The following is a 15,726-nucleotide window of genomic DNA, read 5'->3' as shown; positions in this document are numbered from 1 at the left end:
CTGGCGAATTAGCCCTAAACATTGATCTGTCTCGCCTGACGAACTAAGCACTGCATCTATGTTGCAACTGGGAAAATTGCTCGGACAGAAAGCATTATTGAGGCACCAAGTTTCTTTCAAAATCAGTAACATTTTGTTTTGAATTCCTGAATGCAACTTTAAAAAAGTAAGAAAGAGTGATCATTGTCTGACAATTTTATCCAATGATTTATTACAATTCCATCACATTTGAAGCCATCGAGGAATAAACACACTATGGGTTATATGTTATTACGCTGACAAAACTAAAATCGATTTCTCGGCATAAACAGAAGGGGACAATTAGCATACTCGACAATCATATACATGAAAACATATGGACATATGGCAGTCATTTAATCACGACAGTGTAAATTCGATTTGTATTTCAGCTTACAGATTGGCATTGATGAGTAAGGTATCATATCTTGTTCTCCTATATACGTTGTACCTACCAGTCGAAGAGTGGAAAAACAGTGTACCCCTTGTCTTTGGTTTAACATCTTCTCTTTTGGGACAGAACCAGAATCACCACACACAAATACAACATTCGAGTTGGGAAGAAGTTGTCAATATTTGTAATTCAACAAAGGAAATACTTTAAATAACCGGTTGTTTATCACAACATAGTTGTCGAAAATTAGGAAGACAGATGAGTGACAGATCCATTGATGTCTCACAAAAGGATGGAGTGAAAACTAGCGTGGTAAATCCTACAATCGAAACTGAAACACTAAAGGAATCCGTGAGATAGAGATATTAGATCTCAGTTTGACAAAGGAGACCTGATCTGAAGGGGGAGCTTAGGTTTGAACTTCATATTGTATTGTTAATGTATTTTCAGTCACTTTTATGTGATGCATCATCTGTGTGTTTCAACGTAGATTACCAGGAGAGGGGAGGAAACGATTCAAGAGGGTGATATCAGAAAAGACAGTTGACGCATTGACAAAGAAAAAAAAACAGAACAAATTGGAAAATACTAGACTGTACTACTTCTGGGTGACGTCTTTTAGCCACCACAATCACAGCCATGTCGGTGCTGCTTTCAAACGTTTCAAACTCTTTCCCTACCCAAAGACCAGCTGTCATTGTTCAGACAAGTGATGCTGTCCGGTTCGTCGCACCATGCGTTGTCGGACTCGTGATCCTCATCGGTGTCGTGGGAAACATCTTCATTATCCTCGGTCTCCTGGCCGCCAAGAATAGGGTGGACACCCCTCCATGTCTCCTCCACTGGGTGATACAAAACGTTACAGCGAGTGACCTGGCTCTACTAGTTTTCGTCTGTCCCATCTTTGCAGCAGAGTTCGCGGGAGAGAGTTGGACCTTCGGCCAAGCCCTGTGTTCAGTCGTGCGCCCTCTGGATTTCACCAACATGGTGGTGTCTTTTTACAGTATTTGCTTCATATGTATCGACACATGCTTTGCCGTGGCAGATCCGCAGAAGTATCAACAGAAGAGAAACGCAAGAACGGTCGGAGGATGCATCGTGGGGATCTGGGCAGTGGCTATTGCATTGACGCTGCCAGTATGGGTGTTCTCTCGTGTACGCCCAACTGCATTTCGTGGCAACATCTGCACCGTCTCATGGCCGGACCACTTTCCCATCTCGTTTCCAGTCTATGGGCTGGTGTTCGCGATGGGGTTGCCCCTGGTGACATCATTATGCTGCATCACTGGCATTTTCATCAACTCGAGTGGGAAACTCTGGAGACCAACCTCGGCAGATAGTGTCAAGAAAACCAAAGAGTTGGTCAACTTGATCATTGCTCTTGTCCTCACCGGTGGCGGGCTATGTGCTCCGTATTTTATCACACCTTTCTACAGGGAAATTTACACCGAAAACCTGGTGCCAAAGAAGTCTGCAGAATCCTTCTTCACCATCACATGTTTTGTCTACGCGTACAGCTGCGTCAAGCCAATGCTGTGCATCTTTTTCAACAGCGAGATTCGCAACATGGTCACCGACCTGATCCCTAGCCGATCCTCAAACATAAAATCAATCAGAAACGGGTTCAAGAAGAACAAGAGTCCGCAATCTAACCCAGCCAAACCACCCAGGGGTCAGCAACACTATGTTGACCATCGTTGTCCGGACACACCCATTTCCACCAGGTCGTTTCCGGGCTCTCGAACCGATTCTCGAATCAATCTACAAAACCTGTTCGCACTGCAGTTTACCGAGGATGGATGGAGAAGGAAGACACTTTAAGGACACTTAAGGTAAATCTTCTGTTAACCATAGATTTAACCAGATCAATCGTGGTTTATATCACTTTATCTGAATTCCTTCCAGGAACAGGCACGTCAATTTTACACTCAAACATTACCCAATATGATTGGTTACGTGGATCCTTCATGGATATGCCTACCTGTTGCCCCTCATTTGGAGAGTGCCTTTATACATTATTATGAATGTATATTAATGGTGATATCATTAATGATATATCGGTAATGATGCAACAGTCTGCAGATTATAAGAGAGAGGGTGGTGTTTTAGGGGATAGTGGGAAGCAGGCCACGCTATCTGGCCGCCTTGGGGTAGTCTGCAGGCACAGACCCTGATTGGAAATTTGATCAATAAGTGTGCCTCCACGCAAAGACTAGCACATACAAAACTTGCTGTTCCAATACCTGAGCGAGAGAGCCTTCAGTACACAAGGCATGAGTAGGCTGCACATTCAGACCCTTAACTCGAGTGAAGGGTTTGCCCAGCAGACTAGCCTTGGGGAGGGAAGGGAATTTAGTAAGGGCAGTTAACGGGGGGGGGGGTCTTTTTACATAATCCTTTGTTCTAATCGCTTTGATTCTATTTTCATTTATTTGGTATACATGATACGGCATGTAATTTTCTATTTATTTTGTTATTATTTTTTGTATCTATATATATGAATCTTTGTGCAAGCAAACCTGTTGTTTTATTATGATGTATGTTTCTTTTACGTAACGAATCAGACATTGTATATTAGTTTATGGATTTATCAATAGAGTTCTTAACATAATTATATACAGGACTTCATGTATTCGTTTCAGTTGGTTGTACTTGCGAATAGGTTACAGCACCACCTTTGAAAACAAAAAACCAGATTCTATGGACACTTAATAATCTCGATGCATTTTTAGTAGTCATTCTGAGTCCACTATCTAATGAACAGCGAGTGATGTAGGCCGGCTTATATTGGCATCACTAGCGTACAGATGGGGGAGCTTTTGTCCCCTAACGTTTTCAATCATGAAAAAGGGAGACAAATGAAAGAAAATGGGAAGATGTGAATCATTTTCTGATTAAAAAGTCAACATTTTCGCTCGCTCGGAAGTTTGCCCCATAAGCCTGTCTGGCCCATCATTCTTTTTCTTTCGGCTAGTTACGCCACTGATTGGCAACAAATTCTAGGCTTCCAATATTTAATGGACAAATGAAAATAAAATACCCAAAAAAGTTCTGTTATACATCACATCTAGGTTCTCGGGTAGTGACAGCTGTATAATTTACTTTACTTAACGAATTCACAGATCAGGACACCTCTTCGGATTCAGTCCCCTGCGTGATAAATCTCCCTTGGGTCCCTCGCCTCGGCGGGTACCCCCCCCCCCTCCTTCCCCGACAACTCGGAGGACTTCTTGTCGACAATAAGAAGATATCCGCTCCTCCCATTGTACATTCCAAATCCCTTAGAGGCGGATGCTGGACTTTCTAAAGGGGGAGATAGGCCTTTGTTGTAATGGACAAAATGGAGGTGTGGGAAGGGGCAGGGTATGACCGTTCTGAGAATTGGGTGTGGGGAAAGGAATAGAGAAGCGATCAAGCTTACCACGAAGGCCTTTATAGTTGAAAAGTAAAGGATTTGGTGGACACTTTACGTGGACGCTGCGAACGGTTATGGAACAGGGTTATAAGACTAGGAGCGCCGGAAGGACTATGTTTTAACCCTAAAAGAGCCGGGTTATTTGAACCCCTCTCACAGCCGAGCCGGGGGGGGGGGGCGGAATCCGCCCATCCCCGCCCCACCCCCTGAGAGATCTCGGCCTTCGATCGCCGCGAAAATTTGCACAGTGGTAGTGTGCGATAAAATCGACAAGGCTGTATGGAATTTTTTTTTTAGTAATAAATTTTTTCATATAATTCATTAGTTTTTCTGAAAAAATATGCATGAATCAAACATTTGCTCTAACCAACTTTCATACTGGCCCAAAACTGCTAATTCTCTATTCACACACTTTGTAGGATCCTGATTAAATGTACTTTCCAAAAAATTTGGTATCGTAATTTTTTTTCTTATGTATTTTGTTTTTTAAATTTCTTATGTACTTCTTAGTTTTTTTAATATGTTTTTTATTGTTTTTTCGATGGAAATCGTTGCAGACTTAATTCTGATCATAAACAAGACAGAATTGATTAAGCTTAATCAGTAAAAATATAAATAAATAATACATTTCTGAATTATGGCTAAATATACACAATTTGCATTGAATTTGTACATGAATTCACGTTTTTGAACAGTTTTGAGTCTGACATGCACTTACATATTTAAATGTTGCGTAATTTCATAACCGCGTACCCGGGCCTCTCAAATTTGGTCTCAAAAGTTGTGCGAGATTAGACAGTAAAAAGTCAGCGAGTGGCGCGGTTGATAATTTTCGCGCGGCGGATTTATCGTTAAAAATGTAGGGGGGAATCCGCCCCCGGGCCTTTTAGGGTTAAGGGGTGGGATTTTTATCGTACATCTTCTAAATTCACCGAAATACCTCCTGATTATCCAAGCCTGATTATCCATACCACATTAATATGGTTTCCAATTATTTAGAGAGAGGATACTCTTTCAGGCCATGTATAATGATTACGTGATCATGACATATCTTGTCCCTAAATTTGGGATTTGTGAGGTGTCAAGTGTGTTTTTTTGTGTGACTAACACAGTGTGTATATATAACGTTTACCTCACAATCACATCCAAATTACATGACGTTCATGTAAATACTGTAATTGGAATCTTAACTTGATTAGAATTGATAATAAAAGATTCAATAAAAGGTTCATTAAGCTTCTTCACAATTCACAATTTGATTTGGCTCTTTTTTGTGTGTGCGCGTGCCATTGCTTTCCCAGACATGACATGTTTACATCACTCACAATGTCTAGTAATGGTAAAATTATTATTTTGTATCTTGTATTTTCAGCAGTCTCCTTGATTTGCCAGTTGGTCTAATACCACCGTGTCTACATCCATTTAGTCTACTATTCTGGTCTAATTGCCATCTAGCCAAATACAACTTTATAAATGGGCTATATCTGATTTAAAGCTAAACAGGTAATGGACCAAATGGTAGACGAAATGAAGGAAAAGTATGTAGACAAAATGTATAGATAATTCCACTTGGCTAGAATTAAAAACGAGTGGTTAAAAAAGGGTATAAAAATAATAAATAAATAATATAGGATTTGTATAGCGCACGTATCCACCTTGCTAGGTGCTCAAGGCGCTCCTATTATTACCTTGGCTATGCTGGTCTATCGATTCTGGTGCACACAGCTTTTTGAGGAATTACATGTACTTCCTGCCGGTACCCATTTACCTCACCTGGGTTGAGTGCAGCACAATGTGGGTATATTTCTTGCTGAAGGAAAACACGCAATGGCTTGGAATCAAACCCATGTCCTTCAGATTGACAGATGGGTGTCTTAACCACTAGTCCATGATGCCCCCATATTACTTTACATACCAGGGAAAATTTTAAAGACATTACATTAAAACATGTCACATATCTTTGCTCTTTCACTTCTTAGGGGGGGAATTAACAAAATTTCTGAGAGAAATAAATTGTTTAAAAAGAAAATCCTTATTTTGCTTGTTTTGTCCTTATTTTTTATAGAAACCATGGACTGTATCAGAAACAGTATTCTAGCATCATCACATTTTTTTTGTTTACAAGGCCACTGACATATTAGTATCAAATCAATTGATCACTGGATTGAAGAGCAATTAGAGCATTATGAACGATTATATGGGAATATTTTCTGGGACTTAGAACTTCTAGTATTAAAACATATGGTGATAAACCATTTGACTCTTGTCTGAATTAAATGTATGACCCTATTGCATTTATAAACTTGCAAAGTAACAATAATAAAATCGATCATGATTGCAGATTCATGATTATCATTACACTTGTTTAATAATGTAAAACAAAAAAAATATATCAACAAACACAGTATATCGAGTTTAAGATATAACAAAACAACAATCAAGACCATGATTAGAAAATGCGCAAGAACATATCGGGGAAAATTTTAAAGGATATACTGACATATTAGTGAGAATAGTCACATTGTTCATTATCATGTCTTTTATTGCAAGTTAATACTGAAAATTACAATAAAATTATTGACATTAAAAGAGCTAAGTAAAATGACTGTTACAATTTAAAAAACAAGACTCAAACACTTTTGCTTCTTTCTATAACAATTTCAGCATGCCATCCTATTTAAAATTGTATTCTAGTCTCTTAAATAAAAAAATCAATGTTCTAAAATCAATGACATGAAATGGAGTTGTGATCTCCATCCCATATCTAATTGTGTCAGTTAAATCATTGTATTATTTTTTAACATCATACTTTCAAACTTACTTAAATTCTTGGCAAATCGAACATCATAGTCTAGTATCTTATCTTTCTTTTTTTCAAATCTCAGAAGAGAACTTATCAAAACAAATGACCGACCACGTCGAGTAGCAAACATTCCTTCTTCAAATATGTCATATATTTGCTCTTTCACTTCTTATGGGGGAAAAATAATAAAATCTTTGACAGAAATAACTATTTATTACTTCAAAACGTCTCTTTCCCTAATGTGTTTGTCAGAACAAGAGAAAGTAAGATAAAAATAGCTAACATTTTTATGAGAGAAATGAATTATTTTAAAAGACAATCCTTATTTTGCTTGTTTTGTTCATATTCATTTATAGAAACCATGGACTGTATCAGAAACAATATTTCAGCATCATTACATTCCTTTGCTCACTAGGCCACTGACTAATACACATGTACATGAAATCATTATGATACATAAAATTCATTACATGTATTGCCAAATCCATTGCTAGTAAATGCAAAAGGTGCATCGAAAAATATAAAAAGATAATAACATTTCAAAGAAAGAACATGTTTGAGTTGGAACACCATTTCTTGGTTTCTTGAAAAACAAATGTAACTGAATGAAAATAACCATGATTTCTTGAAAATAATAAATATTTTTTGTACAAATCCCTTTCACATTACTTTTTCCAGTTTGTTAAACCACAGAGAATGAAACACAAATGTAAATTTAGTGCAAAGTATATTTGAAACCAGTCAAAATGTCCATCACTAAACTTGATAACTTTATAATTTTCATCAGATTAAGTTGACTGTTTCCATGTAAGAAGAGACGTAAATGAAGAGGAAATGTTTTTTTTTTCTTTCAGAAGAATAGGTAATGATTTGCTTGTCTAGTATAAACAACAAACTCAAATTAGTTTCTCTAGCCAAAGTTGACTCTAAAAATCAATTAAAAAATATATATATAAATTTTAAGCAACCAATCTTCCATCATTCTTTCATTTTTTTTTCAACCTTAGAGTTCTTCAATCATTTTTTTTAAACATTGCATTTCCATTGAATGCAAAGAAGTATGACACACTTCTATTGAATATTGCAAGAGGTATCATTCAACTTTGAAATGTATGACATGGAAGAAGGATAACACTACTATCCAATGACAAAAGGAAGCAACTGACTTTTAAAAAAAGAGACTTTTTTCTTGATTTTGAATACTTTCTGTATGCTTGTATTAATGCCAAGCATTGGAGTCACATTGCCCGTAATTGCTGACATGTAGACAATTCACAAGCAAGTAAACTCAATATATTTCTAACATAAAACAATGACATGTTTCCTAATAAATACTAGGGAACTCATTTCACAGAGTTGCTTCCTTTTGTCACAGATATAGGTCAATATTCCTCTTTAATATTGTACATGCAGGCAACAGGTTTTGCACTTAGATAAATTGATTTAAAAAAATCAGGTAAACTCAATATATTTCTAACATAAAACAATGACATGTTTCCTAATAAATACTAGGAAACTCATTTCACAGAGTTGCTTCCTTTTTGTCACAGATATAGGTCAATAATTCCTCTTTAATATTGTACATGCAGGCAACAGGTTTTGCACTTAGATAAATTGATTAAAAAAAACAAGTAAACTCAATATATTTCTAACAATGACATGTTTCCTAATTTACTCGAGAACTCATTTCACAGAGTTGCTTCCTTTTGTCACAGATATAGGTCAATAATTCCTCTTTAATATTGTACATGCAGGCAACAGGTTTTGCACTTAGATAAATGAAAAATTAAACTCAGTTAAAAAATTTGACTGTTTCTAATAGTTTTCAGCTCTCTGTTGTTTGAACATTAGTTTCAGTTGAGGTATGCATGTATTTACCACTCACTATTCTTATAATCCTAAATCACTTATTAAATACATGTACATTTTCAATCAAAATTAATCTTTTCTTTTTCAAATTTCTTGTCTTACACTTTATATGTTCTCATTAAATACCTTTGTAAATTAAATGTAGACTAATTCTATTTTTATCCTAAAACTAAATGGTTTGGTGAGACTCTTTCATCTTTTTTCATCACCCACTTTCCAAATAAAGATGAAAAAAAAAACAGCTTGAGGGTATAAGTCAGCGACTGTGAGCATAAGGTAGAGATTAGGTAACTAATTCATAGACTTATTATTCATCTCATTTTTTCATACTAATCAGGGAGTTTTCTCTAAATTGCACTTTATTCTCAGAGTATGTCTGTGATTTCCTGACTATTTAGGCACATTGGCAGATACGTCTTGGAGTGGTTAAACCACTGGGTGCATTTAGCAGGGGTAATGGTGTCAATACACTGCTCTGCAATCTCTTTCAGGAGGTTAGATCGCCATTGTTGAAGGTTGACTCCAGATTGCTCAGCCCCCATCTTATCTCCAATCCTACACTGCCATGCAGGCTGCGCTAAACATGTCATCACTGCGTTCTTGAATGAACAATGCGCCACTTCGGCAATATTTAAGAATGGTGAGAAGGGTGGAAGGATTTTCGTTTCCATGACAGCACGGACATCGACTGGAAGGTTAGCTCTCAGATGAGGCTTGGCACCGTCATAGATCAAGACAATTTGGGCATTCTCAGGAAACAGCTTGGTGCATTCTGTGGATGTTGCTTCAAGGAAACGCTCAAACCTCTCATGGGTGACCGTACCAAAGTCTATCTCACGATGCACAAGACCAACAGTTGCGGAAACTGCAAGCATTACATTACAGTTATGACCCCTTTGCCCATGTACTATCCTCCTAGCTGTGGTACCCTGTAGGTTCTTTCCTTGAGTGCGACGTGTCCATATATTATAACCATACTCGTCAATGAAAACACAGTGAGCAACAACACTTCGTTGGACGAACCACTCCGCGTACTCCCTTCGTTGTTGGAGAACCCTTGGGCTGTTCCTTGAACCATGTGCATCCTCTGGTAGCGTCAAAGAGACAAGCATCCCGTCAAGAGCTCTCGCAATTGTCGACATTGACACGTCTGGCTTCTGAGGAAGATCTTCCTGCAGTTTATCCTTCATCTGGGAGAGTGTAAGCCTTGGGTTGGATTCAACAGCAGCCCGAAGGTAGTTTCTTACCTCTTCATCGATCTTGGAGTTACGGGCTCCGCCTCTTGGACGCTTTTCGGCTCTACCCGTTTCCAGATAAGTGCGCACGATAGAACGAGCTGTGGACCTCTTTATTCCAAGATCATCTGCCGTTTCTAGATAGTCTTGTTCATTTCCCTCAAAGGCTTCAACCACACGCCGTCTGTCATCATCAGAGATACGCTTGTATGGTGTCCGAGCTGCCATGGTGGATGGAATCACACAAGTAATGAATTAGGAATCTTATCCAAAAGGAGTCAAAGATAACTGAATCACAGATTCTTGCTTAGGCATCAATTTCATCATCAGAATTGGAAGAAAAATCAGCTCATGAACAGATGATCACTACATGCACATGACTAATCATAAAAATAAACACCAAAACAATGGTAACAATATGTTCTGCATAATAATTGAAGTTTATTTTCCAATTCAATTCTATCTGAGGAATCAAATTAGACAAATGTACCATTTTCTAATGTTTTCAATGAATTGACTAATGATCCTACTGGCTGGTAGTCATATCTTTTGTTTTCATTTTTTGTATGTTCCAACAAATGGTTGGAGATGAGTTGTGTATTGATATTGTTAAAAGGATCAGTTGTAAAAACCTGTTGGTAAGACTAAGTTGATTCAGATGATTCTTCAAAACTATGGAACAGTAGCATAGATCGTAATGGACAAAGACTTCAAAACACAGGGTAGCCCAGATTTCACAACTGATTTGAAAGGATTAAGGTACCAAATAACACATTTTATCACACATGAGGATACTTCTCTTGACTCCCAAGTTGAAAGAGATAACAATAAGGCAGTGGAAATAAGGGCTGGACTTTGGAGATGAGAGCAACTCAAGCCTGAACTAGGTTCAGATGGATCACTCACATTTAACCCTAAAAAGACTGGGTTATTTCAACGCCTAAGAAGATGGCCCCCCATATGATCTTGGCCGTCGATCGCAATGAAAATTGGCACCCGCGGAAAATGGCATACGCTTTACCCATGGCATAAACTACAAATCTATAAGATCAAATTGTGTGAAAAATCTCATTACTAATTAATTATGCTAATTTATGTGTAAAATCAAAAGTTTGTTCTAACTAACTGAATAATGGCCATAAAATGCTAGTTTTTGGTTCACAGACTCTTAATAGGAATATGATCAAATGTACTTTTTAAAAATTTCAACATCACATTTATTTTCTTATGTATTTTATTGTTTTTCTTTGTTTTTCGACTCTTTTGTTTTTTTCAATATTAAGTGTCAGGGACTTTACTTTGATCATAAACAAGATGAAATTAATTGATTTTAATCAGTAAAAGGTAAAATAATGATACATTTTATGAAATTTGGCTAAAAACACTATTTGCATTGAATTTGTACAAGAATTCACGTTTTTGAGCAATTTTGGGTCTGCATGCATTCAGGACCGCGTACCTACTACCTGGGGGTTGCAATTTTGGTCTTGTTGCGCGAGACTTGAAAGTAAAAAATTTTGCGCGGCGGATTTATCCCGAAAAAGTAAGGAGTGACGAATGACAACAAACGATTTTTCACAAGTAGAAGTCCTAGATGCCATACAGAAGGACATACATGTTGTCAGTGACAACACTGGAAGATGGCATTAATCTACAGCTATTCACTATGATAGGTAATGTCTAAGGGAGGCTTTGGTTTAATTAAACAATCAAGCAACACTAGAGAGGTCTCGGATTCATTTTAAAACATGCTGTGAACTGTGAACAAAAGAATAAGTGGGAATGTGACATCACCAGCATGCTCACTGAACATTCATGAAGACATGCATAAAGAACCGTTTCACGGAAATAATGCAAATCTGTCAAGTGTCATAACTTCCCTATTCCTTATTAGATTGCCATCAAATTTTCAGCGTTTTGTTTGTCTGCTTATATTTATCTGTTCAAATCATTTTATTTTCAGCCAGGCCAGACTACCCCCTTAAACCTCCAACTTTACACGGTCATGATACGGTAGAGTGAATGGGCAGATTCTTCAGAACGGTTAAAATAGCCCAGGATAGATTGTATTGGCAAGGCTTAGACTACGAACAACACAAAGATGATTGTTGTTATTTCTGTACTGAGTGTGCATCATGGAGAGCTCCAAAGTCCAAATGCAGAACTAAGATAAAATATTTGGTAAACCTAAGGAAAGAAGGCACCACTGCCCTGGAAAATGAGTGAAATAAATTTGGGCAGCATATTTATATCATACAGAACTTTTGGATACACTTAAAAACTTCAGGAGAAGTCAAATCTTTATTACATTGCCAATGTCCCTTGTAATAGTGATTTTGACATTCAAATGCTCATCATTTTCCATTTGTTTGTCCGATTGTTCTGATTTTTTCTTGATCTTATTCTATGAATTTTCTGTTTTCATGTACAAGCTAACCTGTTCCACAGATTTCATTCTCCTTAATAATTATGTTAAGATTTTTTAAATGTGTTGCAGGATTTACTCAACACTAGCTATGTTTAATATGTCATGTCAAGTTCAAATGTTACACACAAGTGTACATTAGAAATGTTCAGTATTTACAGTAGGTGTAGGGAAACATGTGACCAAAACAGCAATGTCAGAGAAAGACTCCTAGAAAGTTGGAGTAGGGTAGTACATTCCAATGTTTAGAACAGATGTGCAGGAATTGTTTCTCACGATCCCAGCAATTATGCATGTCAGTTATGGTTCTCTCATAAATGGCTTTTCATGTGCTGATGTCTGCCACTTCTATAGGCAAACGCTCTCGTACAAATAGGACACACATAGGGCATCTCTCCGCTATGCTGTCTCATATGAGAAGTAAGATATCTCTTCTCTGCGAATCTCCTGTCGCAGACCGGACAACAATGCGGTTTTTCTCCCGAGTGTATTCTCATGTGTTGGATACTGGTTCTTTTTTCCGTAAATCTCTTGCCGCAGACGGAGCACTCGTAAGGTTTCTCCCCCCTGTGCGATCTCAGGTGTCTCTCGAGGTTACTCCTCTTGATGAACGCCTTGCCACACACGGAGCACTTATGCGGCTTCTCACCTGTATGGGTCATCAGATGTTGGTTGAGGACACGTCTCTTTGCAAAGGTTCTGTCGCAGTGAGAACACTTGAACACACTTCCCTGATCTGTATGACTTTGCATGTGTTCCTGAAGGGCACTCTGCGTCGAGAATTCTTCTTGGCAGCGGGTGCAACGATAGACCATCTCGCCCGTTTGCTCATCCCTTACACACGAATGCTCATTTAGATGGGCTATACTGGGAAACACTTTACTACAGTTTGAACAACAAACATGCTTTCTGATGTGTTCCGTAAGATCTTGCATTTCCGCATATCTCTGGTCACAGTAAGGACACTCGTGTGGCCTTTCTTGCTCGTGGATATTCATATGTCTTCTCAGATCGCTACTTCCAGGGAGTTGCTCATTGCAAGTGGAACGCTCTAACTGAGCGTCCCCATGGTTGGCCCTTTGGAACTCATCTTCAGAATGATCATCATCCAGATCCTCTGATTCTTCTTCGTCTTCAGCAAAAGTCGGTTCCTGTTTAAACTTCTTTTGAATTTCTGAAAAATCTAACTCATCCCCCTCCTGCACTCTCTCTTCAGAACATGAAGGTACCAACTCACTTTCATGAACAGGTTCAGTATCTCCCTTTTCTATCGCTTCACCGATCCCCTGGGCTGACTGGCTTGGATCATCCTCCAGTCTGCTCTGTTCTGGAGATTCAGGAGGCAATTTAACATCGAGGCTGTTGCTCGCCAGGCTTGAATTTCCATCTGATAAGAATGGGAGAAATAACAACATGAATGATCATTATAACATCAACATCGATAAGAAAAAAAAGAAAAGATTCTTGCGTAATTTCATCGATAATTCCCTAAACATTTCAAAATAACAATTGAAATTACCATGAAATATACTATACATGTGCAGCAATGGAAATATACACCCAAGACATGACCTCAAGTTACCTAACCACAAGTGTCCTAAATTGAGGTGATATTTTCATACTTAGAACGTTTTCAATTCAAACAGATTTATGTGTGCTACATGTCATAAGGATATGAGAAACAAGGAAATAATTAAATTACAATTACTTTTTTTCTTTCTTTCCTTTTTATTCCAGAGAATAAAAAAGAACCTTTATTTCATATGAAAAACAATAACGAATCAAATAAAAGTACTTTACATAACTTTAAATTACAATTACTATCCCGCTTATCATGCATGTAACAAAACAACATTGCTTGCGTGCACCCAAGGTCCTTCATCATATTAATACAAGCTAAGTAATAATACAATAAAGTTACTTATCAATCACTGAGAAGCACAACACTAATCATTCTCAGGTGCCTTCAAATACAACTGCAAAACATATTGAAGAAACAATGTACTCTTTTGAAAATTTCTTTTCCTTTATCAAAACCACAGGGTTGGATTTCAAAAACAATACAACTGGTCTAACATGCCTAATAAAACCTTAAGGCATTAATAAGAAATTTCAATTAATTAAATCGTAACAAACCTAATTTTTATTGATTGAATTCTGACAATTCTTTGCATTATTAATGTACATGAAAGTTAGACTGGGACAGCTGGTCATATAATTTTTTTCGTGATGCTGGATAACACAAATGAATGGATAACACAAATGAATGGCTGACATTTTGCAATGTACATGTATGATTTGTTGATTTATAGCCTGAAGGCATTCATGAATTTAAATGAGTGATATTACCATGAAAACAACATTGAACTGTATCAAGAATGTCACCTATTGTATAGTATTCATATACATGTACATATTTAATTTCTAGAAAAGCAGCATATTAGACTTTTAGCACCTTGCTAGAAAATGTTTCTTGATCCAAAATTCTGTATAACTCACAACCGATCTGTGCAAATCTAAAAAGGTAGAACTTAATACAGTCAAAATCACATCTCAAAGTCTTCACAGATTCTGAAAATATTCATAATTATCAGGCGCCTATTATCCAAGAGCTTTATACCCACTCCCTTTGAAATTTTAGCACGAGAAGAGTTGACAATGAGAGGAAAACAATGTCTAAAAGCGTTAAAGAAAACCAATTTATTCTAAAAAAAGAAGAATACATTAATATGCCAAGCAATGTTGACTACAGTACATCAATCGACAGTGTATAAAATTACATACAGCTTATCAGCAACAATGACAGAAATGTCTGTAAAAAGGAAAGAAAAAAAATTCCTATAATGTATAATACCATTACATAGAAAGTGATAATCTACTGTCACACACCAGTTTTCGATGAAATATAGTGTCTTATTCATCGCAGTTTGTTAAACAATGCTCCATGTAGATTACAATTTTCTTGCATTCTTCATGTAAATGAATAAGTTATAAAATTTTACATCAATTTGTAGAAAAAATGTGCTTTTAACACATTCTTGGTCTCTCTTGGTCTCAAATGGACATACTGGGCACATTGCACATTTTTTTCAAGAATTTGAAAACAAAAACATATACATTTCTTAACAGGACAGTAGTACCAATTTCTACTCACAAAGACAGCGTGAAATGCATGTATAGTTTCAACTGGTCACAACTAGTTCCAAACATATTCAAATTTAAAAAAATACCCACTGTGGTCCCATTGCTTAAAGGTTATAATGTAAAAAATTTTCCCATCCTATGGTAACTATCATGATTAATATGTCAATCAAACAGCCAATCAAATTCAAGGATTCCACGTATGCAGTTAGCATTGGATTGCAAAGAAACCAAAATAGTAAATTTAATGCTCTGGTATGTTACCCACATGTATATCAAAGACGGCAGGATTGAGTACATGCAGTCTAATAAAAAAAAATGAAGACAAAGACCATATATGAGAATATTGAGACAGTATAAATATATCATTGTAATCCCAACTTCGATATGGTACATGTAATTACTCTGTATTTTGGTATTTCAAGA

General features: G+C 37.0%; 2 protein-coding genes across 2 annotated transcripts; one reads left to right on the top strand and one right to left on the bottom strand.

Annotated features, from left to right (window-relative positions):
- The first annotated feature begins 345 nt into the window (after positions 1-345).
- On the top strand, positions 346-5,066 carry LOC129260302 (galanin receptor type 1-like). The gene has a single exon (XM_064100229.1). It carries the CDS (start codon positions 1,052-1,054, stop codon positions 2,231-2,233), a length of 1,182 nt encoding a protein of 393 aa, XP_063956299.1. The 5' UTR covers positions 346-1,051; the 3' UTR covers positions 2,234-5,066.
- A 1,103-nt stretch (positions 5,067-6,169) lies between these two features.
- Positions 6,170-13,589, bottom strand: LOC129262123 (uncharacterized). The gene is made up of 2 exons (XM_064100227.1): positions 12,809-13,589; positions 6,170-9,955 (listed from the first exon to the last, which is right to left on the bottom strand). Exons 1-2 carry the CDS (start codon positions 13,572-13,574, stop codon positions 8,865-8,867), a joined length of 1,857 nt encoding a protein of 618 aa, XP_063956297.1. The 5' UTR covers positions 13,575-13,589; the 3' UTR covers positions 6,170-8,864.
- Between the last annotated feature and the right edge of the window lie 2,137 nt (positions 13,590-15,726).

Source organism: Lytechinus pictus, chromosome 5 (assembly GCF_037042905.1).
Source record: "Lytechinus pictus isolate F3 Inbred chromosome 5, Lp3.0, whole genome shotgun sequence".
Taxonomy (NCBI): Eukaryota; Metazoa; Echinodermata; class Echinoidea; order Temnopleuroida; family Toxopneustidae; genus Lytechinus; species Lytechinus pictus.
Note: the sequence above shows the minus strand (reverse complement) of the source record. Positions and strands in the feature narration are given on the sequence as shown.

Bases quoted from the DNA above. Each gene is read 5' to 3' on its own strand.
- LOC129262123 (XM_064100227.1), bottom strand. From the start codon at position 13,574: ATGTTGTTATTTCTCCCATTCTTATCAGATGGAAATTCAAGCCTGGCG. The intron at 9,956-12,808 runs GTGAGAAGCCGC...CCACCATGGCAG, and splicing joins ACATCTGATGACCCATACAG to CTCGGACACCATACAAGCGT.
- LOC129260302 (XM_064100229.1), top strand. From the start codon at position 1,052: ATGTCGGTGCTGCTTTCAAACGTTTCAAACTCTTTCCCTACCCAAAGA.